Below are 26,455 nucleotides of genomic sequence, written 5' to 3'. Positions count from 1 at the left end.
TGCGCAAGTCACTTAACCTTTGCCTGCTTCAAGTTTCCTCATTTGTGAAATGAGAACAATCATACCACTTATCTCCCAGGGTTCTGATGAGGAAAAAATGAGACAGTATTTATAAAGCACTTTGCAAAACTTAAAGCTAGCAATTTTTAGTTATAACAAAAAAGATAGACTATAAAGAAAGTTTCTCCCAGCTGATTGGCCATTTTTCCAAGCAGCAGTTTAACTACATAAGTTGAACATTGATTCCTATATCAACACTGGTATGAATGGCTAAGAGTTAATATTTAACTTAATTTTAAAAAGTAAACCATTGAGAATTTTCAGAAGTAATTAAGTGAGCAGTCAGTTTTATGGGAAGAAAAACCAAATTGTACATCACATCATCATCAATTATATTTACATTTGTCACCACCATGATTCAAAAGAAGAACCTGCTACATCCACTATACTCCAAGTGTAGTCTTTGAAAATTTCATTTTGGAGTCTGATTTGGGACCAGAAAAAAAATTAATTGATTATCAATCCTTAAATTATATTGTCAGAAGAGATCCTTCAATCTGAAGGATTTTTGGTTGTCCCAAGATGCTGCCGTGGCATGAAATTTCTTTCATTTCAATGCCTTGATTTCAGTCTATTCAAACAAATGGCAGTGTTCTGTGGAGGGGGAAGGGAGAGAACCAAAACCAGGCAAAATTTCAGTGTTTAGAATTAGACAGTTCAGCCTGCTATTACAATAACTCCTTGTCCAATAACCATATGTTAAGATCTTGATTGCCTGTTTACAGTGCAAAACCTAGAAAAATGTGGCTTCTCCCTTCTAGAAATTTACATTTTAAAGAGGCAATACAAAATTCATCTTTCTTTAAAGTAACGTAGGCACTAAAATTGAGATACGGCTAGTTTTTGCTTGAGATTAGGATTTCTTCTCTCTTTGCAAAATCTTCCTGATTCAAGCAATTTTCCTGAAGAAGGTAAGATTTGAAACAGAAATTTGGATGAGATTAAAGGAAGATTCTTTGAGTTCAAAATAATTCTATTTAGAATAAATGGTAGAAAAAGTACAATTCCAGCAATGGGAGAATGAATGAAAGGAGCTGAGAAAGCATTACCTTGAAAAAGCAAGAAAAGGTCAGGAGGGTATTAGATCCAACCCTACACAGGCACCTCTTCCAAAAATTTAGGTTTGTACAATTCATACCCTGGTTGGAGCCTACTATTTTTCTAGCACTCATTACCATAGAACTAAATAATTTTAGGCTAGTCTAAGAGAATATTGATCTAAAATAGTTGTAGCAAATGCCTCAGCAGCCTCTTTAAAGTTTAGATGCCCTAGAGGCCAAAGTGACATTGGGGGAGGAACCTGAAAGACTCAAGGGACTGTGGCATTAGCCTTCTAGCAAAGCTAATTTGAAGTTTCTGCTAATTTTACAAAGGATATTTCCAAAGTATTATTAGAGTCCTCTAAGCTTCCACAAAATACTACACAGACATAAAACACTCACTTTATTTAAACCTTCCAAACTTATAGTGTCTTGTCAACTTGCTAAAATATATTAGTCATTATTGAAATTTTATTTCTAAGGAATGAGGCTGCAAAAATAACGCAAAAGGCAAAATAGAGCAAACTAGTTAGAACAAAGAAGAAATCTGTTGTAAGTGGCTTCCTTTTTTCCTCCCTCTGAGCAGAACTACTACTCAAAAATATTCTTCTGTTGTTCTGGAAGTTGTATATTATAGTTGTTCATTTTGAAATTTACAAAGGATTAGAAAAATATTTCAGAATATTTTTGATTGGGCCCTCTAGCTGTCTCACTACCTCTCTTCTTTGTATCTTGGTTGAGGAAAATAGCCTTACAGAGAATGTAATGATAGCAGCCTCTCATTCTCAAATACTGAAATTGCACTAGTTTCTGTCTCTTTTTTTCAAAGGAACAATGGTGATATCGGTAAAATGCTATAAAATGTCACCAGCAACTATCATCATCATAATGACCAGCTGCCCAGTATAACGCTACCTGAACTGCTCTCCCTCTTAGCATAACTCCAGTATCATACTTTTAAATATGCTATATGTCCTATTACCAAAAACTGTTTCTCCACTTGACTTTTTTCTTAAAGAATCAGTTCAAAAGGGTTGGGAATCTTTAGCTTATGATTAGTTTGCTCCATTGGTAAATGTCATAATGAGCTCTGTAAAAGAGCAGTTTTCCAACCTATAAATTGTAAGCTTGAAATAACAATTGATTTTTGAAAAAAAAAAGAATAACAACATATTAATCCATATGAATATTGTCCCTTGGAAAGTAGTTAATTTGAGAGAGTATGACCTTATTCCAGTGATTTTGCCCTTGCTCAGATCATTTTTTGGAATCCTTCTTTCAGAATTGTCTTCAATGGATTTTTAAAAATACCATAAGAAGTAATAGATTGTCATTATTTTGGGGGTGGAGTTGATTTTTCTTAAATAGTCAAAAAATATTCAGAACCAAGTCTGCCAAACCAGGTGAGTAAAACCATTGTGCCTCATAAACTAGCTCTGAGGGCAGTACATAAAAATAAAAGCAAAAAAATCTATTGGCAGTAGCATCTTAGGAATTGGTTTATAGCCTTCAGTATGACAACTTTGAAGCACAGTACTCATTTGAATATGTAAATCTTAGTATGCTTATGCTTTTTAAAATATCACTTCTTTATAGTCCCATGTCTTTTGTGGATCTTTTCATACTTTTACTACTAACTCACAGATACAACATATGAGATTTGCATCTGTCTGGTACACCTACTAACAGCACTTTTAATTCCCAAATTGAATTAATGTCTTCTGAGCTAAGTAGACTCTTAAGGAAAATGGAGAATTGGCGAAGAAGTAAGTAGCTGCTTTGGAAGAATTTTCTGTCAGAATTGGTAGCCAGGAGTAAAAGATCTTAGGATTTCTGGTAGATGCAAGAAGCAGATGTGCCCCTGATTGAATCATGAGGGTCTGCTGGAAGGAGATAGGTCTTTTGGTTTTAAGTTGAACATCTAGTTTAGGTGACCTGCTCAGTGTTACATAGCTTATGATAGTGCAATCAGTAGCTTGGACTTGAGAAAAGTGTAGCATATATTGCTCAGTCCATTCTAAATCTACTGTACAACTTTTGTTACAACTATGTAGGTCAGAGAAGGCAAAGCAAATATAACCCAAATAGCTCATCTTGGTTTTCATTGATTTTAGTTTTACTATTACCTGAACCTTACCATTGAGCTACCAGTATTTGTAAGTCACAATGGTCTTATGCATGAAGAAATAGAGAGTAGGAATATAATTAAGCTTGCTTTATTGTCTTGGGAAACGAAGTAGATGAGTTAGCTCTGAGTTCCAAGATAGACAAGTACCCAAAATACAGGTCCACATGCAAGTTTAATTCTACATAGGTTTACTTTGGTTTAAAAGTTAATAGAATTTTGAATTGAATGTTAAATTTGGGGGAATTCCAAATAATATCCATGTGTAGATCTCAGAGCATAGATTGCATTTTAGTAAAACCCTCTTAAGAGATTTTTAAGTGAACTGCTAATAAAAATTTTTAATGCCAAGATACTTGGAAAGGAAAAATTGATTCCAGGTCTCCATGACCATAGCAAAACAGAATGGGATCGAAAACATCTCCCTTGGTCAAAGCTGACAGATCTTCATAGTACAATCTCCTACATGAGAAGTAGAAACATCATTTTTGTTGCTTCTGTACCATTTAACTAGTGTTTGTAAACTTGACCGATCATAATTATGGGTGTCACACCAAGTTTACTCATGTCAAGCAGATTCAGCCTCCAATGCCACCATTAGATTTGAATTTTGCATGGGAAAATGTTATGTAAATTGTGACTTAAGGGAGTTTTACATTATTTTCTGCTTACTGAAATATTTTTAAAGTTCATTTTCCATTGTTCTTTTTTATATACTGCATTGTGGAAAAACGAATTTTGCAAGAGAAGGTTTATTTCAAATCAAGTTCTCGCATTTACTTTATTTAGGAAAGCTATTCTAATACTGGAATTATAGTATATGAGAATATGTCATAACAAATTCTCTTCTGAAATAACGGAAAGTGTTTTTTCCATTTTGAAATTATATTAGAAAATTTAAAGCCTAAATTTTGGTAATTTCTCAGCTAGCTATAGTAGACTTGTTTTTTATTAAGTAGATTTCCTACATATTTTCATATCTTTTTAGCAGATACATTGACATACATATAGTTTGGAATTTCCTACCCTCATAGAGATAATTTAGCATGACACATTTATAACACAAAACATTAAGATTCCACTGAAAGCTTGTAAGTAGTCCGTGTTCAGAGGTCACCATTAATTCATTGAAAAGATCCCAGCATGCTTACTCCATATTCTAAATTCTCCTGTTCTGAACTACACCAACCCTTTCTCTCGCCACATTCATTAAAGTGAAGCACCTCCCTTTCCCCCCATCTGTACACATCAAGTCAATTGGCAGATAGCACATTTCCCAGTGAGCAAGCAGTATTGTGAATTTTATCTTCTCTTGCAGAAATCAATTCGTCTTCGTTGCAGCAGATGAAATTTCTTGTAACACCTCTGCAGGTAACAATCATTGATACTCCTTGATGCATCCATCCAGGTCTCAATATCCTTTTTCACATGCTGCAGTTAATCACTCTAGAAAGCTTAGTAAAAGTCCATAATATATAAATCTTTGGAGTCGTCTCACTAAGTTATAGCTGAAGCCTTTAGGCTCTGCCATATAAAAAGACATTAGGTATTTTGCTGACTTTGATGTTTTATTTCCAGTTTTAATAATACATGATCTAGAAAAGTAAGACTATGTTGAATGAAGCTTCTTTAAAAATCTTACAGCATAATCGAGACTATAATATTAAAATACGGAATGAAAAGGAGGCTTAAAGATGTAGACACAGCATTTATATGCTATTTGACATATTTGGGCTCACATATTTTGTATGTGGGGATATGGATGTATATATATATGTGTGTGTATATATGTATATACATGTATATCTCGGTATGTATATATATGAATATATATATCATATACATATGAATATAGCAGGCTCTAAAATATCACTCAAAACCTACCGTAATAGAGATGTTAGGCTGTAGGAAGATGTTGTCTGAACGAAATCTGTGTCTTATGAGAGCTTCCTAGAAGCATTTTTCATTCTTCCATATAAAGATTTTATGTTTTTTTCCTCTATTGAAAAATGATGTGAGGAATAGGATGCAGAGAAAAGGTTTTTTGATAGTAGGATATTTGCAAATGGAAATTTCATAATTGTATGCTATATACATGAAAATAGCTCCTGTTTTTGCTGCATTTAAATGGTTTAGAATAGTTTAACCTACATTCTGGGTAGAAAGGAATTACTTCATTAAATGCTGTTAGGTGAATGCTGGAGCAAAAGGCAAATGTAATTTTTAGTCTATGCCAAAAAAAAATACTACCTAAATGATTATTAGGAAGTCTTACTAATATGCTATCAGCCAACAAGTGAAAGCAGGAAAAGATAAATAGTATAAATAGCACACTCCAATTGCATGAATTATGTGCCTATGATTTATTTAAAAAACACAAATTTAATTGAATTTTGCAACTACTTATCTAGAGCAAGTGGCAGTTTTACCCAGCTAGTAGTAAAGAATTACCACCCCACCAGTTATTTAGTTTTTACATTGTTTCGGGGGGGGGGGCATAGGCAATGGAGAGAAGGCAACAGTGATCTCAAATTTAAAAAAAAATAACCCTTATGATCTTTCTAAACTCTCCAATTCTGAAATCAAAGCCTTCCTTTATACTTTAAGACCATTTAATTTGTATGTCCAACAGATGCTGCAATCACATCCTTTTGTGGTCAGAAATTATATTCTCTAGAAATTCTCTAGAAGAATTTTAATGCTGAAAAATGCTTAAAGGCTCAAGTTAGTAACATGAGACACCCTTTACTCCCAAGCAGACTATTTAAATTAGCAGGACCATATATTCATTTGTATAAAACAAATTTGATAATGGTCTTAAGTATCCAATCTCAGGATGCCATTTCTCCCTGCAAGACCTGGTGAGACCATTATCCCTTCACTAAAATATGTAGTAGAGCTATTTCTGGGCTTCTGTGCTAGAGTGGATTTTAACTGCCCTGGATGCTTAAAAGGGGAAAAGTAGATTCAATTAAAGGAGGAATTGCTTTTTAGGTGTTTTCTTTTAGAATGTTCTGTAATTCATGTCTGCTAATTTTTAGAAGCCTTTTAACTCCCCTTTTAAATTGTTTGTATATTCTAAAATTCCATTAATTTCTTTTGAACATCTTAGGTTTAGGCATGAAACATCACTTAGGGGGAGATCTGGTAAATTGTCACCTTTATAAAAAGAGAATGGTTTTGGTGAAAGTCATAAAAAGGGGTTGATTGGTTGCCTACTACAGTATAGCATAATGAACTGATGCTAATTAAATTTAGAAGTTAAAGGTAATTTGTCCATGTTGTTTCCTCAGTGGAATATAAATGTATCTTGTGCCTTTGGAAAATTCTAAATATTGCTGTTTCAAATCATTCTTGTAAATAGGTGTCCCAGATTGATCACCTGGCAGATTGTTTCTCCCAACATCCACCACTTTTTTAGGAGAGCCAAAAATAAATGAAATCAGTCTTTCTACTTATGCAATGTGAATTGTGATGCACCATGAACAAATGACTATTTGCCAGACTGCTTCTTAGGAGGGATAAAATCCTATCTCATGCATGCCTGGAAAATTATCAGAACCCTAGTGTGTCCACCTGCTAATGGAACAAACTCCTAAATCTTATATATGAATTTTAAATACAAATTTGCCTTTCTGTACTGCTGTACTGCACTCATAGTACTGCTGTTGGGTCTTTAACTTTTGACCAATTAAAAGCTTGTATCTGCTTGGGTTTCAGGGCCAGGAAAAATGGCTTAAGATCTTTAATACTTACTCTTCAGAGTTAATGCCACCACACAAGATGTAAGATACACATAACTACAAGCACTTAATTAAAATGTCAGATTGCAACATCTGATGGTATTTGTGGCTGAAATTCTCATAAGGAGTTGTAATGTTTGTGTTGTTTTTGCCTTTCACTGTCAGCAAAGTTGGCCAGATGTAAAATTCCAACTATATGGCTTAAATCAAAAGATAATAGACTTATAGCATGTGACCAAATCTTATTGCAAAAAAAAAAAGAATAATAATTTTCTTCAGCTTTCAATGTCACACCAAACTGCACGTTTCCTGAAGGAGAGGCTATAATTTTTGATAGTCCCTCTTTTAGGGGAATACTGAAATGCCTATTTTGCTTTTTCTAGCCTTGTAAAATAAACTGGTCTTATAAGCATTCTGGGTTTACAGCATTGTACTTATGGGGACATTTATTTTCTTAGCCCATGCTGCTTTATACTGGTCACTAAATCGTCGATGGTTCCAGTCATACCATCCTTTTTCTCCAGAAGGATACAAATTTCAGTGGATATCTGTTTCAGGCAATGTACTGTTAACCCTAAGGAATACCAACTAGTCAGTCTGTCTACCTACTTACCTCTATATTTATATAGGTTCAGCCTCTTTGACATCAAGGCATTCTTACAAGCCAACTGCTGCTCAAGACAGTACAAAGGGGAAAGAAGAATTCTTCCCTACAGTTTAGACTACAGATTTCCCTACATCCAAGTCTATGTAATAATATGGGATTTGGTCAAGGTTGGCTGATGGTAGTGAAAGATGGGCCATGAGTTTGAATGAGATTTGAAAAGCAAGTTTATTATTTTGGTTGAGCCACTCACTAGGTTAACAGCTTTGATCAAGCTAGGCCTTGGCACCCACTCATGTGCCCACAAGAAAGTATGGTTCAATGTAAATCACTCTCTGCTTTCCTCTCCCTCTCTCTCATTCTTCTCCCCCTCGCCCCACCCAGACAGACAGACAGAGACACACACACACACACACACACACACACACACACACACACACACACACACACATTCTGAAAAAGGCTCTCATGTCTAGACTTCAGAGCTTTGTTATTTGTGTCCATGAAGTGTTCTTGGGCACTAAACAGTTTCAAGTATTTGGGAGTTGTTTCTGCCATCAATAGAAAAGTTCATCATCTTTGTAGTTGTTCCTCCTCTGAGTTGTACATATCAAAATTGACTGGGAAGGTTGGGAGTGGCAGCAAACAGCAGCATCCTGAAAATTTCAGTGGCTAAAGAATCATTTTCCTAAATTAATTTTCCAAGTTAATGGCCTCAGCCCTTTCCTCTCACTCTGACCTTGTAGCCATAGCCCCAGTGGGGTACACCATCGTTTTTCTTCCCCTTTCCATCCTGCCATTTCTGAGGTGTGCTGAGCACAGCATTACTTTTCAACCAGGATGTGTCGTGGGGGCTCTGAAGAGCTCTCAAGGGGCACAGAGTAAATTATAGACAAGGGTGACCCAACAATTTGTGTGTTTTACATCATTTTGATAATAATTTCATCTATCATTATAGCTTCTGTTCCAGAGTACTTTATGCATGCACATATGCAGTCAATTCCCAATTATTTTCATTAATGAAGTGGGGCAGTGGTGCAGATAATCTAAAGCACCAGATAATCTAAAGATCATTTCTATTTGGCTTTGAAATGCATTATGTGATTTGATATCAGATTTACCTTACTCGTCATGTTTTGTCACTATAATGAGCCTAATAATTCTTGAGTGTACACGACTTTGTTAGGAGAAACCTAGCATGGGATTAAAATTTCCCTTTGGGTGATCCATATATCAACTTAATTGGGAGTTGGCTGTGTATCCTAATTTTATATCTCAAATATTTTGTGTGTGATTGTATAATGTACATAGTTAAAATACTATTCCTCAAGTCTCTAAGGTCCAGTACCATTCCTGAGTACCCAAATTACAGATGGGGAAACATGTGCTCATTCATTAAGTGTTTACTGATTGTTTGCTATGTATATAGCATTATATAAAGTGCTTTGGGGGTATTCAAAAGAAGCAAATGACAGGAGTCCTACACCTTCAAGTATTTGCAAACTAGTTGGTATATATACATTTTATAAACAAAATGGCGAGCAGCAATGCAGGTGGCATGCAAGCAAAATCAGCTATGCATAAGTACAGAATGAAGACTAAGGAACATAGTGATCATTGGTAAGGGGGAATCAGAAAAGCACAGTGTGATACAATAGAAAGAGCACTGGTTCTGGAGTCAGCAGTGGGTTCAAATCCTATCTCCGATGCTTCCTAGCTGGGTGGCTTTCACCAAGTCACTTAACATCCATGGGTCTCAGCTTCCTCAATGTTAAAATGAAAGGGGTGGCCTAGATGACATCCGAGGCCTCATCTAGCTCCAAATCGATGATCCTTAAATGTTTTGAGCTGGATCTATTGGACCAAGGAAAATGAATGCAACTGAGGAGTACCTTCTAGGTAGAAGAACGACATGAGCAAAATATGGGAGGAAGAAGTCAACAACACATTGTCAGAGGATGGAAAAGAAAGGTGGCCCCACAGGGACAGAAAAGCCAAGAAACCAAAGCAGAGGACAATAGGCCTGTTAGTCTTGGATGCATGGTAAGTCAGGGGTTTGTCCAGGCATAAAATAGCTTTGGCTATGGAATTATAGGATTTGGATTCATATCCTGCTTCTGATGCTACCTGGTGATTATGGACAAGTCACTTGGGCCTTAGTTTCCTCACCTGTAAAATGAGAGTGTTAGAATAGATGGTCTCTGAGCTCTTTCAGCTAGACCTACCATTCTCTGACTGTGTAAGCCATTTCCTCCTTTGTACCTTTTGTCTACTCAGGTAAACGTGGAAATGAGGATCTCCACTCAATTTTAAGTTTCCACACTAGAGGATCACAACTGTATTCATAAGGATTATGAATGTTGGAGTCAAATTTGCCTTACCCCAAAACTCATTTCTGCTAGGCACTTCAAAGTCTATAATATAACATGATATGATATGATATAGACATAAATATATATATACACATTCAACACATATGTAAGTTTCTATGTTTTTATAGATACACTTCTATACATACATATACCTATAGGATGTGTCTATATAAATTGACACACCCACTTCTTCAGAGATCTGGTTAGTAAGTACTAAGCAGGCTTTTCTCTTGATTGTATAAAATTATGAAGGTGTACAAGGTTTGCTAAGTAATTCATAAAAATGATTACAGTAAATGCAAATTAAGTAGCTTGGTAGTAATAGAATTCCAGATACTTCCAAGTTGATTTTGTATAATACCAGAGTGTTAATCTTGCAAATCTGTTCTCATTTGTTCTTTTGTTCCACTTGGGTGTATTTGTTGCATTTGGAAGCATGTTCTGGCTATATTGGGGGGGGGGTTTGTTTTGTTTGGTTTTTTTTGAAATCCACACAATTCCACTAAGTCAATGAACTCCGTGAGAAGGAAAATGTAGAGGCTTTTTACAGCTCTTAGAATAGTAAGGTTTGGTCACCTCAATGCATATGATGTATGTACTTTTCTTCAATTAAAAAGGGGCCAAGCTCTGTTGAGGAAGGGATGGGAACGTGTTCTACTAATGTTAATTAGTAACCTTTATTCACATATTCCTTATGAGAGTCCTTGAAAGAGCATTTTACCGCTACAACATCAAGCACTTGTGAACTCTAACTTCTTCCTGCCTCTGGCCGTTGTTAAAATAAAAGACGTGTGACAGTGGCATCAACTGATTGGTATCAGTGACCCTTCAACTTATCCAATGTTCTTCTTAAGGGAGGTTCAATTAATCCTCCCTTCTCACCTAGTGGTGGAAACATTGGCAGACCTGTTTGCCATTATCTCTCTGATGGCTTGCCTTCCTCAGGTTCAGTTGTAGGTCAGTCTGTGTAGTTGGTCATAGGAGCCAATCTGATGAAACTCAATAAAGCTGGGGTTTCATGATTTATTAATGGACCTTTAAAACTCAAAGGTCTTCTTATAGCAAAACTGAGACATAGTGTTTGCATACATTTCTCAAGGGGGTGTATGCATGTGTTTTCATCTTGGACAGTCTATCATCTTAAGAGAATCATCCAATGAGAAAGTTATTCCCTAGCTGCTGAAATCAGTTTTTTTTAAGGGTGGCATTTGAAAGGTATTTTTATATGTTCATGTGTTACAAATATCTGTTATTATTCAATGAAGCATCCCTTCATCATGAATATATCCTAGTTAAATAACCTTTCACAGTTTGTTTTAAGTCAGTCTAATGTCCACTGATGCAACAGAGGCAAAAGTTGGTTGCTCAGGCTCTGCTACCACAGAAGTGGTGAGTGTTTTTTGCAAAAAGCCTCATACCTTCAAAACATGTTCAAAGTTCTTACTAAATTGGTTATTACTAATTAATAATGAAGTGAAGCAAATGGTATCAGACTCTATGATAAGTAGGCAGGTTGGGGTCAGAGTCGAGGCAAGTGCATCTGTCTCTACATCTAAATAGGACTTGAGAATGCTGGTCAAAGTATAGAGCAGGAGCTCCAAGTTTCTCTCTCCCTCCCTAGAACCTTTTGGGGTCAACTCTCCTTTCTTCCTTTATCCTATCTGATTCAGGATCCTTTTGTTCAGCTACCAAAGATCTTCACCATCACTTCCTGAGAGAGTAAGCCAGACCCCTCATGAGACATGGCTTAGTATGGAGGCAGGACAATTCACCCAAAGACAGTCAGCCTCTTAATCACGGGTTGTGAAAGAAAAATGTCTAGAAAAAGGTCGACAGACTAGGCTGATTTTTGCAAACATAATCTGACTTTCAGTTGAGAACCATCACTACTGTAGATTGAATTCTATCTAGCCTTGGAGTCAGAAACATCAAAGTTCAAATCCTGTCTCTGACACAGTGTGACCCCGAGAAATTAATTTTACCTTTCTTCACCCCATTTCCTTCTCCTGTAAAAGCAGGCGACAATAATAGTACCCACTTCACAGGGATTTTTTGAGAATAAAATGAGATAATGTCCATATAGTACTTTGCAAACTTTAAAAGAGCTGAAGAAATGTGAGCTATTGTTATTTCAAAAAGTCTCATCAGCCTAGGAGAAAGGTCCAGTTGGAAGATGGAAGAAGAGGCTGGAAGGTGTCGTCACCTTACCTCCCTAATTTTTTTTCCAAAAAGTCTTGGAGCTGGCTCCTGGCCTATATGGGGCAGTGAGCGGTTTACCCCATTAATGGGCCTGAGAATTTCCCAACATGCCTTATCGAGGCCTGTAATTCACCACTGAATAGAATTCTAGCTAGACAGTTCTAGAATGCTACCTAAAAAATTCTGTCCCTACAGCTTTGATAACTTATTTTTTCAAAAAATCTAGGTAAGTATCACTGTTACAGGGCGGGCCCTGTGACCAGGATAAAAATGTGTATTCCAAACAATAACTACTTAGGAAGTTTGGGATGTCCTCATAAGACCTTTCTTTGTTGCATTTATCTAAATTCATGAAAAATGGTTCTCAGGCTTCACAGAGCAGAATGACAGAATAACCCCTCTCACTTCAAGGTTTTCATGTTCCCAGTATCTGGAACGTACAAATGGGGAAAACTTGACTTGTATTCAGAAATGGGAAAATCTCATTTGTATACTCCAGGTTACTTTTACAGGCTGTATCCATATTAGTCAGTTGACTTAGCTGTGGCAGAGACGCTCTAGCTACCTTATGGAGGTAAGAGCATATCTGACTCCTTTTCCTGCACCACAGGACTCTGAATCAGTGGCATGCCCAGGTGGTAAATAAAGCATAAAATGCCAGGTGGGTAAGTGAGTAGCTGGAAGGGATCATAAAGGAGAGACACCATATCACATTAGTTATTCTAATCCCCATCCTTTTGTTTATCAGTGGTCTGAACCCTATTTTTTGTCTGTACTAATTCCCAGAACTGAATTCTTTGGTAAGTGATAGAACAACAAGTAAAACATCCTGTATTTGTCTGAGTGCCATTGAGGAAGAGGTGCCAAAAAAGGCATCATTCTTTTTATTTTATTTTTTGAGGTGGGGCAATGAGGATTAAGTGACTTGCCCAGGGTCACACAACTAGTAAATTGCAAGTGTCTGAGGCTGGATTTGAACTCAGGTCCTCCTGAATCCAGTGCCGATGCTTTATCCACTGCACCACCTAGCTGCCCAGGCATCACTCTTTTTGAGAGCCCCTCATCATCGTAACACCTATTCTACTGTACTACATTCAGATCATTTTGTAAATGACATTCATTAAATTTTCTTTACATTAGTGTCGGAAAACAAGAACACTAGACCACCAGCTTTTGGCTCTAATATACAGATTTTTCAACTGAATTCTATCAAAGTGAATTTAGGAGATGATCTAAAAATTCCATATAATTTTGATCAGAACCTTTTTAGAACCTCCCAAAGATACAGCAATGGGGATTAAAGAATAGACAGAGTCCAGGTCTTCAGGAGCTGGCTCAGATTACCAAATGAATTCACATCTACTTGGCAAAAAGACATGCCAGTGAGGTATCTAAGTGACAATCCAGATTCCAGTATTTCAACTGTTGAGAAATGAGAAACATATCCAACATGTACTTTATTTGAACGTGGTCTGTGTCCCTCAGATGCAAGCCCCCCCTTTATTTATTTATTTATTTTGGGGTGGGGCAATGAGAGTTAAGTGAGTTGCCCAGGGTCATACAGCTAGTGAGTGTCAAGTGTCTGAGGTCAGATTTGAACTCAGGTCGTCCTGATTCCAGGACCAGTGCTTTATCTACTGCACCACCTAGCCGCCCCACAAGCCCTTTTCACTACCATCAGTGGGCATGTTTCATTTCCCTGCCTAATAGTATTAAAAAAAAAACCAACAACAACACAATAGATTAAGGGCATATACTTAAATAGATTGAACTCTCATTCTAAAGCAGACTTTGTGCCCATGCAAGAGGAACATGTGGTAAACCCAGACTAAACTAAGACCATTCTGATATTCCTGAAAACTGAACACCTTGGATAATTGAGATACTATGGTGTTCTACGCTCTGCCAGCTTGTGCTATAAGGAGACTGCATCAAGCACAGTTTATAGATGGTTCTTACTGCACTTGCCAAGTAAAGCTAGTTTTTTGTAGTTTAAACGAATTTAGTTTTTTTTTTACTTGGATATTCTGCCAGTGGATTTGCAAAAATAATCCACTGGGTCACCTTGCAAAATACTGCTTTCTCTGGGATTTTGTGTAATTGTGGACTTCATATCTCCAATATAGAGATAATTTATTTCTGAATACCTCAAAGTAGGATAAAGTATTATGTTAGAGTAAAATTAGAAACACTAGAAAATAAACCAATAAGTACTATGGTACTTTCTCATTTCTCACTCACCTGTCTTCTTCCTCCTCCACTATCAGCTTTCATTAAGTTCTGTAGCCCAGTCCTCTGCATTTCATGAATTTGTGCTCTATATTTCCATAGTTTAAAAAAAAAGGAAGGAAGAAAAGATAAGCTAGCCTTAATTTATCCTGAATCACTTACTCTATGATTAGTCTAGATGAAAGATAGAAGAAACGCCTAAATCCTCAAAAAACGGAGGAAGACTCAATCGATGTTATCGTTCAGGACATAATTTGGTAATAAGGTAGTCTCATATCACTCTTATTTAAATCTAAGTGAATTGACTATGTACCTTTGGTTAGTATTTAGCCTGTTATAAGGATATCAGGTTATTGATATGCCTCAAATATCTGCCACAAATGTAATGTTAGAGTCCGAATCTTCCCTAATAACCTTGTGTCTAAATTTTAGTGTCATACAAGGGCATGTTTAGAAATTAGCATTTAAAAAGAAGCCTTCTTGCTTTAAGTTTAAGCTGACACTGTTCCTTTTTCCTCAGTGGAAATGAATTTTATTAATCATAATAAAACCATCATATTCTGAAGGTAGAGGTCACCCTGAGGAGAAAAAGTCTATTCATTACAGGGGACTATTTTAGTCCTACGTTTTTTTCCACCTCAGAAGCATATGCTACTAAATAGTTACCTTAGACTCTTCATCTCTTCATAATGGACTTGTACCATAGTATTTTTGCAAGTAATAACTTTCTGCTACAGTATATAATAAAAGAAAGGAGTTCATTTTCATTAATATTGTACAAGTTGCCAAATTGTTTTCTACTTTAGGAAGTTGGGGGCAGGGGGAGTAATTAAATCATTTGAAACTTTAATTTTCAAGAATTTAAAATTTGCACTTAATTTGCAGTCTTTTTTTTTTTTTTGGAGAAATTTGTTACTAGGGTTTGTTGTGGCATGAAGTTTTCTTGGATTTCTGGATTTGGCCTGAAATATTTGATTTTATGGCTTTGTGTGTATAACATGAACATGTTAATACTTTTGCAGTTGATAAAATATATAAAATGTTTTTATTAGCATTTTCCCTAAGATCAATGATCACATCTACTTTTATGAAAAAAAAGTTACTTATGTTCTATTTCCCCCGATTTTAACTGTTCATAAAAACTGCCCTAGACGTTGTTGCCAAAACCAAAGCTTTCAGTGTTTTTCATGCATCTATATGAAGTTCAGCAAATTAAGCAGCCTATCATGTGTTTTGTTCCTCCTGAGAGTGACCATACCACTCTTGTTGGCCCTCAGAACATGAGAACATTTCCCTCTCTTCAAGGAAAAATCCTTGATGAAAGATCCCAAGGAAAAGAGAAATTGGTGCTGGATTTGGATATCCTTAAATTTCTTTGAGAAAGAGAGGTCAGTAAAGCAACATCTCAAAATTATAGAATACTAGTGTTGAAAGGAACCCCTTCATTATACAGATGAAGACACTCATGAGTCATCTTTCACAGCATTTCAAAATGAACTAGAAGGGGAAACAAATCTAACACAAAGAATGTAGGTCTCTTGACAAGTGGGATCCACTATCAAACTACCTTATCTTATTCAAAGAATGTTCAATTATCAGTCCTAGCTTTTTTTTCCTGTGAAAATAAGGATAATCCTGTTTCAAGGTCTCGTGGCACTGAAGCTGGTAGGTATTCTTCCTAGACTGTGAAATAATTTTGATCTAGGAAATATTCCTTGAAAGGATGCTGTATTATATAAAAAGTTGAATTATATTCACAACCGATGGTGGATTAGAGTTCAGGCTTGGTGATTGGATAGATGAAATAAGCATTCATTAAATGCCTACTATGAGCCAAGCCCTATGATAAGAGCTTTATAAATATTGTCTCATTAATCTTCACAACAATTCTGGGAGGTAGATGCTATTATTATTCTCATTTTGGTGACTTTCCTAGGGTCACACTGCTAATAATGTTTGTGTCTAGATTTGAACTGAAGTTTTCCTGGTACCAGATCCACTGTTTCATCTCCTGTGCCATTTAACTGTCTCAAAGTGGACTTTGCATTATATGAATTTTGCACAATTTAGAGATAATAGATTTAGAGATTCAAGGGACTTTAAAGACAATCGAAAGCAACCATTCATTTTATAGATTAGGAAATTAAGGTTTGGGGAGAGATTAAGTGACTTGCCCATAGTCACATAGCTGGTGGCAAAGAGTTCCTGACTAAATCCAGCACTCTATCTACTATGTGAGAATCTCAGATTGGAGCCAAGCATTAGAGGTCATCCACTACAACCGGTTGCCCAATGAAGCAGTTGTATCTGCAGTATTCTTCAAATGGGAGGAGGCAGCAATGGGCCCAGAGATAAAAGAATGAATGGAAGAAAAAGCATTTACATAGTACAGTGCGAAATGCAGGAGATAGAATTTTTTTTAAGGCAGACCTTACCCTCAAAGTGCTTATATTCTAATTGGGAGAGCCAAACAAAATCAGCTGCAGATTGGATGAAAAGGTTCCAGAGCTCTTAGATTATAACACTATGTCAGATGATAGTGCCAGGGGTCTGAAAGTTATAGAGACAGGGTAGATTATAAGGCCTGCTGGTCTTCCATATTGCCAGAAAGAAGAGAGTTGGTGATTTCCACTTAGTCTAGACCATGGGAGCAATCAAGTGACCTAGAAGAGCTTTTAGCAGTAGTAGGAGGAAAGAAGTTGAGAAGGGCAATTCCCAGTGGTGGCGATTCATCCCTCTATCTCTGCTTTCCTCGATAGGCCAGCCACCTAGAGAGATGGGTGTAGGAAGGAGAAGGATCAGAAATTGGGGACAGGGGTTTGGAGGCTGACTGGTCTTGTTAATAATGAGTTAATATAGATAGTTTCCCCATTTCTGCCACTATCAAGGTCAGTGGTTCCTCTACCCTTTAAAGATGAGTCTTTCTTATTCAGAAAGTACTCATGATGGTGTCTTCATACTTCCATTCTCAACATCACAGTTTGAGGAGAACAGTATTCCAATTTGGCTTCACAAATAGTGTGAACTGGCTACATCAGACTGTCTTCAGGAAGAAGTCAGGCAGATCAACAAAACCACTCAAGAAATGTCCATTTAAGTTGTACTTATTATGTCCATGAGCCCTGCACTATATGCTCTGGGGAGAAACAAAAGAAATCTTTAGGTAATTATAACTCATTGAAGAATTCTGATGGATTAATTTTATTCTGCATAGTAGGAAAAAAAACAACTAGTGGATTTAGATTGTTAAAGCTTGGGTTCTAGAGTGTCTCTTCCACTTGATAGCCTTGTGACTTTGGGAAAGTTACTTAACCTCTTAATTTCAGTTTCTTTATCTGTAAAACTGTAATATTACTACTTCTACTAAAACCTCATACGGTAGATGTGAGGGTCAAATGTGATAATTTATGTAAAGTTCATTGTAAACCTTACTGTGGTATATAAAAGTAGGCAATTATTAGCTAGAAAGGCTGTGTGACATAGTGAAAGAGCTAGCCTGGAGGCCAAAAAAGACAGATTCAACTAACTAGAAGACTGAAAAAGTAACTTAACTTCCCATTGCCCCCCCCCAGACAGTTCTAAAACTTTGCTACAGAGCAGGCACAGACCTACACTGGTAGAGGGATTTTCCTCACCTAGCAGTCCCTTTGTCAATAAAATCACAAGTTCAGTCCCTGTGCTTATTATTATCTTCTATTCCTCCAATCCCCCAAACAGTAAGTCATCAGCATCAAATATCAGATATGACAAGTTTAAAATCTAGCATGGTCTCTCAATGTTTATTTTTTCTTAAGCAAAATAATAATAATAATAATAATAATAATAATAATAATAATAATAATAATAATAAACAACCAAGAATTTCTAGACACAATTCCCAAACCCAAAATGTTTTCGTTTTTGAATGGGAGAAAATGAAATGTTGGGGAAGGCATAGGCTCCATGGAGTTAGGGATACCTTTACCTTTCTTTAAATACATTTGTTCTGTTATTAGAATCCCAACGTCCAAAAAATGAGATTTATGCCTCTTTTTGCATAGCTGCACTTCTACAAAAATTTAAAATAGGGGAGGGGGGGAGATTCCTCCTGACTTGAGGAAAATAGACTTCAAAAAGCTCTAAAAAGTTGGTCATTCTCTTCCTGCCCATTCCCTTATATCTGAGACAGCTAGGTAAGCATTATAAAAATATGATCTATAAGGAGGGAATTTACTTGTCAGATTGTGGGATAGAATCATGGTATTTCTGATTTCTAGAGATTCACCTATTCTCTCACTTCTACCCCCCCCAAAAAAAACCCACAATTTTTTTTGTTTCTGTTTTTTTTTCCTAATTTTTCAGTAAACACTTATTATTGATCAATCTTCAATTGTGTTTCCCTTTCAGTTACGGACGAGTTTATGCTGCCGACCCCTACCACCACACACTTGCTCCAGCCCCCACCTACGGCGTTGGTGCCATGGTGAGTGACTGCTTCCTCCTCTTCCTCCTTTTTCTTCCTCCCTTTCCCTTCCCCCAGCTGGAATCTTAGCATGGTTGACGTCTTCTCACTTTCCCTTAATTGAATTTGTCTCTTGTGCTAACGGCAGCTAAAATGCCACATTAATCCTCCCAGTAAACTTGATAAATGTCTTAATTTCTTGGCAATGTAGTGCATGTAAGTTATTATATTTCTAATTTTGCAAGTATCACCTAGCTGAGCACTTACCTTAATGGAATAATTAGTCATTTTGATAATTAAATCCATCACTAACGGAATGCAGTGTCAATGCAGAACTTTTTTTTTCTTTCTTTTTTTTTCCCTTGCTTTTCATTCACATAGCCCCAAGGTTCAAGTCCCACCACAGACTACAGAGGAGCTAAGCTGCAGACTTCCAGGCCTCTGCTGTCAGGCAGCTGAAAACCTGACTGTTCCTCCTCCCATATTACAGTTCATGTTTAAAATGATAGTCGCCCAAGAAAGAAAATAGAGAGAGGGACATATTTTGCGCGTGTGTGTGTGCGTGTGTATGTGTGTGTGTGTCAAGCTCATAAGTATAATTAGAATGAATTATCTTGGTTCTGATTATTTTTTTGTTTGGTGATAAATTGGGAAGGGGGTAAATATGGGAGGTAAGGGTCGGGGTAAATTTGCCTGTACTTGTTTGAAATTCTATGCACTAAAATTCTGAGTATAGTAAGATGTGTCCATCACATGAAAGCGTATGCAATCATTATAGTGCTTTTGGCATACAGTCTTCTGCTTATAAGAAAGATTTAAATCATATCTCAGAAACACATCCTCCTAGGTTTTCAATTGAATTGCCAGTACTTTTGCAAGAGAAAATAATCAGTTAAGTACCATGGTTTGCCCATTGTAAGTCATATTGGGAAATTACTTTTTGTTTGGTTATAGAAATATTGGCATTACTTAGGAACTATTCAGTACAAGCTTACCTGCATCACCTATTCCCCCCCCACCCCCAACCAACTTCACAAAGTATTTTTGAGGTCCCATTCTACCCACTCAGAAACGAAGGAATGAAGAGATACTGTGAAGAACTTCTCAAGTCACTAAGCAAACTAAAAGTATAGCTGACATTGACTCAGAATAATATGCACGAATGACTTGAGTCATATAATCTAAGTCAAAGCTTCTTAAACTGTGGGTTAAGATCCCATATGGGGTTGTATAACAATGTGGGGGTCGTGAAAAATTTGGCAACAGTAAAAGGTTATGTATACCTATTTTATATACCTATATATCCGAGGTCATGTAAAAATTTCTTAAGCAAAAAGGGGTCGAGTGGAAAAAATATTTAAGAAGTCCTGATCTAGCTCACAAGACCTAGACTTGGAAGGGGATCTTAAAGATAGATCATCCAAACCATGTATTCTTAACCTGAGCTCTACTGACCCCCAAGGAGTCCATGGATAGATTTCAGGGCATCCATAAACTCAAATTGGAAAAAAAAGAGATACATCTTTATTTCAATTCCAGTGTTTTCCTTTGTAATTTTTATTTATTTTATTTATGCATTTAAAAACATTATTCTGAGAAGGCCTTGACAAACTGCTAACAGAGTCAGAACACAGAGTAGGTTAGGCACTCTTAACCATTATTTAAGTCCACCTTTTTATGAAAGGAAACTAAAAGGCAGAGAGATGATATCCTATAGGTAGTAAGTAATGGAGCCATCATTTAAATCTGAGTCTTTTGCTTCCAAATCCAGTGTTCTCTCCACTATCCCATAACTGCTCTCTCTACCTCACTCTACCATGATATAGAGTATGGTTATAATTACACAAAAACCAGTTTGCAGGTAGTTGTAGACAGAGAAAGATTTAATTTAGTCAAACAGCCAGCTATTTGAATTCAATCAACTATATTGATTTTTTTTGACCAAAAGAAAAAGTGTAGTCAGGGTCCAGTTGATAATAGAAGACAGGGGCAGCTAGTTGGCGCAGTAGATAAAGCACTGGCCTTGGATTTAGGAGGACCTGAGTTCAAATCCAGCCTCAGACATTTGCCACTGTGAGATTTAAAATTGGATATTAGATCATAAATCTACCCTACTTAACCTTTCCCTTAATTTATCTCCCAGACTAGTAAAGGAAGAAGCTTCTGGTTTTCTAGATAGACCATTTATCGTATGGTAGTCATAAGGTGATGTTGATTAGAAGGATAGGAAAGTAGAAACATGATACAAATCGTCTTAAGTCTAAGCTTAGTCTATATTCCGTATAAAACTCACCAAAAGAGAAGGCCACCTTTGGGGAGAGAGAGACCGTCTGTGCAGCGCAGTCAGGAGACCAGCAGAGCAGGAAAAAAACTCCCACTTCTGTTCTCTCCTTGCCTTTTAAGCTCGCACCCCGGAAGTAGAGTGCTAGCAGGCAGTCTGACATGTGCAGCAGGCGTACTGGCGTGCGTAGCTCATGCCGTTGGTCTCCTCCCCGAAAGGGTGGTCCTTAAAAAAAAAACTGGCGTCTTTCAGTTATCCTAACCGACTGTTAAAAAACTTTCATTTTTTTTTACCACACCACTTACTAGCAGCGTGACCCTGGGCAAGTCACTTAACTGTCATTGCCCTGAGGGGGAAAAAAAAGAAAAGATAATAGTAGAGACAAGTAAATAGAGACAACTTCCTCTCCTCTAGTTTTTAGTCAGCTCCCATCACATTAAACTCCAAAGGACTACTCAAAATCAAAATAATTTTATTACAATTAAATGTCAGTGTTTCGTCTCTTTCTTCTGCAAAGAGGTCTATTACCTGGGGCTTGGAAATCTCTTGGTTATACAGATTCTACATATTTTCATTATTATGGAATTTCTTAAAGTCATATTTCCCTCAGAGCTGGCTTTCTTAGAACAATTATAATCTGAGTAACCCTTTTAGGGCTTTTGTGGCGTTTGGGGATGTTTGAGGAGGAGGGAAACACACCCAAAGCCTCCCATGCACTCTCTGCTTATTTTTCATTTTCATTTTTTTTTTTAACATTTCTTTTAAACATTAGGCTTTTTGCTAATCCACTTGTTCAAAAAGTAAAATGTAAAAAACAATCCATCAAATTGCTTTGTTTCAGAATGCTTTTGCACCCTTGACTGATGCCAAGACTAGGAGCCATGCTGATGATGTGGGTCTCGTTCTTTCTTCATTACAGGCTAGTATATACCGAGGGGGATACAGCCGTTTTGCTCCATACTAAATGACAAAACCATAAAAACCTTCCAATGTGGGGAGAAAGGAAGCTTTCCGAGGCCCGGGTATTGCAATACATGCAGTAGTGCATCATTTTAGCAACTCTAAAAAGAGGAAAAAAAAATTACATTTTTTATCTTATACCTCAGATATTTTGTTCTGTGTATTTTAATATTGTGGGTCTTTGATTTCTGAAGGTTCCGTAGTTTGATTGCTGGCTGTAGAAGTTTTTGTGGTTGATCTAGAAAGCTGCTAGATATGAATAAAAACTGTTTTAGGGCCACAATCAAGAGTGCTATATCATGTAAATGAATTATATATGCTGAATATTAAGCTATTGGGATTATCACATGTTTTGTAAGAGTGTAAGTGACTACAGTAGTCATTTTTTCTGCATCTACATTTATTTTAGTTTATGAAAAGGGAGGGGTGGGAGGGAGTCAGGGATAAAGGGTCTGGGGGAGGGGGTTGGCTAAAAAAAAAGTAATTAAATTGATGAAGTTAAAACGGGCCCCACTGCACCAACTATCATTTATCAACTGTCGTAAATTATTCACTTGTTTGTTCCAAGCCAAAGGTTATGTTGTTATAGGGGGTGCTTCTAGAGACACTTGTACATACAATCTGATTAAAGCTGTCCAAGCCCACCCTTTTAAACCATTCCACCAGGCAGTATTCAGCTATTTAACCATAACTAGTTATTTAGGCAAAAAAACCCTGCTAGTTAGGCCATTAATAAGCATTCTTTTTATATTTCTTCCAGTATAATAAATTATTGATATCATTGCTGACTTTTATATTATGGGAGGGAAAAACATTAATAAAAAGGTGATAAAAGCACTGTTTCTATTTTTTTCTTTTTTTCCAAAAAAGAAAGTAATAAAAACTTAAATTCTTTGTACCAGTAAAAAAAATGTATAAAATTTACATCTGTGCAGTGGAGTTGTTAAGTTCTAGAAACACAGCCTATGAAGCTTTAGACTTAGCCTAGTAGAACAACTGTTAGAGACAGACGTATCATTTTTATGGAATTACATGATAATCATATTCAAATTTATATAAGCATTTTACAAGTATTGCAATCATTGAGTAGAGATAATCATGGTATTTTCATCAGCTTGGTACTTTTTGAAACATGACTGTGTCGTGTAAACAATCTGCAATTTTTCAATCCGTGACAACCTGTCCCCTCCCTTCCATACTGCACCCACCCACAAAAATAAAAGAAAAAAGAAAAAAAAAAAAGAAAAAAGGAAAAAAAAGAAAAAAATTCCAAACCAACACCTTTTTAGTTCATTGTCAGGCCCAGGGCAAATTTCAAATGGGAGCAAAAGTAGGCCCACCTTCTCCTTCTGGAGCATCATGCACGAAAAGTGACACACACCTGGGTTGCTCTGAAACATCTACTTATCCTGGGGAAGGGGCCAAGGTGGCAGATTCAAACACAGTTGAAAAACTTGCAGTTTGTCTGTGCATATGTTTGGACTCTTTCCATGTTGTCCTGTTTACAAGTTAACCTGAGTTGGGGTGTTTGTCACGGGTCTTCCTGTTTTTTGTATTTAAATAAATAAAGCAGGAAACTGTCTCGCTGCAGTTTTGCTGCTAATAGTTATATTCTCATGTGTACTAGTGTGTGCCCCCGGGCATGCACTTTAATAAGTTATCAACTCACCGCTGTGAACCTGCCAACTTGCTATAACAACTCTGCTTTAACAAAAAACAAAAACAAAAACAAAAAAAAAAATGTGTTTGTGATCCAGCTTCCTCTTGTCATCGTATGTGCATGCAGTATGATCAGTTGGACAATAAACCATCAATAAAGTTTCACAAGATTTGAAAACAAAGTTTCTGTAGCATTGATATCTAAGACTGAAAATGAACTCTCGAAAAGAGAAAGATGTTAATGAACAAAAAAACGGTATACGACATTAATTTTCACTGGTTGGGGAATGATGTAGAACTAATGACATGCTCATTCCTTCACCTGTAAAACCAAATGTGTGAAAAGACAAGTGGCCTGGATAATATTTTTAAGGAAATTAAATTTACCAAAATGCTACAGCATCTCAATTGGGACAATAAAATGGAGAATTTTTTTCCTAAGTAGCTTCAAATGAAAAATGTGGAAATATCATCTTCTTTTGGAATCACACACAAAATTATAAATATTTTGGTAATAGCCAAATTTATTTGCAATTTTGATTTCCACTGATGAGATGTACTTCCCCCCATGATTTAAGTAGTTTTAGTAAAATTATTTAAAAGATGTGGGTGCCAACCAATGATGCAGAATATTTTGTTTAGAAAGCTCCTACAAGACTCCAATAAGTCATTTTAAAATGTATGTCTGAGATGTAAGAAAAAAAAGGTTTGTTTTTTTTACAGTATATATTGGGAATGTTTTCACTTATATAAATAACTACTGATATTATGAATTATGGGGAAAAATTAATACCATGTGTGGCATATAGTGACTTCTAAACAACAAAAAAAAAATCTGCAAACCCAGAAAATGTGTATATCTGTCTTTAGAAATTAGTGTTTATATCACTACAGTGGTTTGTGAATAAAGAAAACTGGTTTGTAATATTAAAAATAAAAGCTTAGTCTGTAAAGGTATATGTAATTTGGTGTTCAGAGTCATTTTGCCTTTTTTACTGTTTCTTAAATATTTGCAAAGACACATTATTGGGGTTTGCCACACTGCACCTGCATTCTCTACCAAGAAGACAGGAATACCGCATGCATATTGTTTTACTCCCTTCCCAGCAGGAGATCCATGCCCAGGATTTAAAATGACTCATTTTTTGCAGGTGCTTTCACACTCAGGCCAGTAACTTTCCCTTTAGCAAATTACCTTTCCAAAGAATGAACTGAAACCAACTCCAGCTGCTTAAGAAATTGAACTAAGCTCAGGTGTCACCAATGGGGTGGGGGGGTGATGTTTTTTGTTGTTTTATTTTTTAAACTTGCTTATTCAAATAAAAATAAACTTATCTTAGCTATACTATAATTCTATAGAACATAAATTCAAAAGTCCCAATGTCTGGGATAATAAAATAATAATTGAGGGGGAAGGAAAGGAGAGGCAAGGAACAAACTGAGATTTCTGACACTTTCTTAAGAAAATTTAACTATATAGAAATTTTCATGTAGAGGGGGACATGGCCTGTAATGTACAAACTCTATCAGAGTAACAACCCATTTAAATGGACAGAACTGTTATTTCTGGTGGGTAGGGGGAGTGATTTGAAATTGAGGCAGAAACATTTTCTAATAGCAGAGAGCAACTTTAAAAGTCAACAGCTTTTCCAATGAAACCAAGAGAACCACAGCTTCTTAGGGTGTGATCAAGCTTCTTTGTGTGTTTGCTGCAACCTATCACCTTAGCTGAATGGTTTTATAAGAGCAAAGGGATTCAAGGGTTTGTTCAGGCTAGTATATTTTTCTCACTTAGGACTATAATTTGATGATAGAACAGTGATTGGGAGTTCACTGACTTACCTTTAGTCTTTATAAAAAACACTGAAAAGATTTTTCTCCCCTGTCTATTGGAAACAGGATTTTCCCCCCTCTTTAGCTGCTATTCCTCTGAACACACATACAAATGTTATTTTTTCCCCCTCTGGGAAAACCTAATTCACAATTAGAAATGTGTTTCCATTCATTGCGGGTTTATACATTAGAGTATAAAGACTATATAGACATCTATATACAAAATTATCTATACATATATTTCTGCTTCTCATTACAACATTTCTTTAACATTCTACAATCCAAAAGATTTATTTCGAAAGTGGTCTCCTGAGAACTGAGCTGCAACCTGTTGTTTTATTGGAAAACAGGTATTTTTTCCTTTGTGATCTTTAGAAACCACCACAATATTTGATGAAAATAAAAAAAGAAACCCTAAGTGAATGACATTCTTGTGCAGTGTGAGAGGTTCTCCCCATTCTCCCAGATCTTCTCAAAAGAATGTTTCACTCCTTAACTCATGTTTTATGCAGCCCTGAGAATTATTGGTGAAACTTAAACTTTCTAATTAATGTTATTTGTATTCTATGGGAGGTGTTTGTTTTCTATCAAAAGGGAACAGTTGTTTTCCTGGCACTTTTTATGATTCTCCTGTGACAAACCCAGACTTACCTAGCTTGCTGCATACTAATATCACCATTTGGGAAAACTTAAGGAAACACTAAAAATATGTGCATGTACTCTATGGCTTAGATAGAAGATACTTTTCCATGCATACAAACCTAGCAGATGTTTGTCCTGTAGAAAGACATTTAGACAGGCATAATACCTCAAAATCTCAAAATGAATTATTACAGTACATTGAATAAAATGGCAGAAAAAGAATGACACACTGGGCAAATGTAGACATACACCACCCTACCAAAGGTG

General features: G+C 36.3%; 1 protein-coding gene across 31 annotated transcripts in view; it reads left to right on the top strand.

The window, feature by feature from the left end:
- RBFOX1 (RNA binding fox-1 homolog 1) overlaps positions 1-24,670 on the top strand; it is a 2,803,489-nt gene extending 2,778,819 nt beyond the window's left edge. For 8 of the 31 annotated variants that reach the window (XM_043976833.1, XM_043976854.1, XM_043976851.1 and 5 more), the window contains 3 exons: positions 4,544-4,596; positions 18,759-18,834; positions 19,195-20,913. In XM_043976833.1, coding sequence (XP_043832768.1) covers positions 4,544-4,596; positions 18,759-18,834; positions 19,195-19,342 — 277 coding nt within the window. In that variant the 3' untranslated portion in view covers positions 19,343-20,913. Of the gene's footprint in view, positions 1-4,543; positions 4,597-18,758; positions 18,835-19,194; positions 20,918-21,935 lie in introns of those variants that run through there. The other 23 variants (XM_043976864.1, XM_043976837.1, XM_043976848.1 and 20 more) reach the window with 12 other exon arrangements.
- Positions 24,671-26,455: the final 1,785 nt, after the last annotated feature.

The sequence above is a fragment of the Dromiciops gliroides genome, chromosome 1 (genome assembly GCF_019393635.1).
Source record: "Dromiciops gliroides isolate mDroGli1 chromosome 1, mDroGli1.pri, whole genome shotgun sequence".
NCBI lineage: Eukaryota > Metazoa > Chordata > Mammalia > Microbiotheria > Microbiotheriidae > Dromiciops > Dromiciops gliroides.
This window is presented reverse-complemented; position numbering and strand designations above follow the sequence as displayed.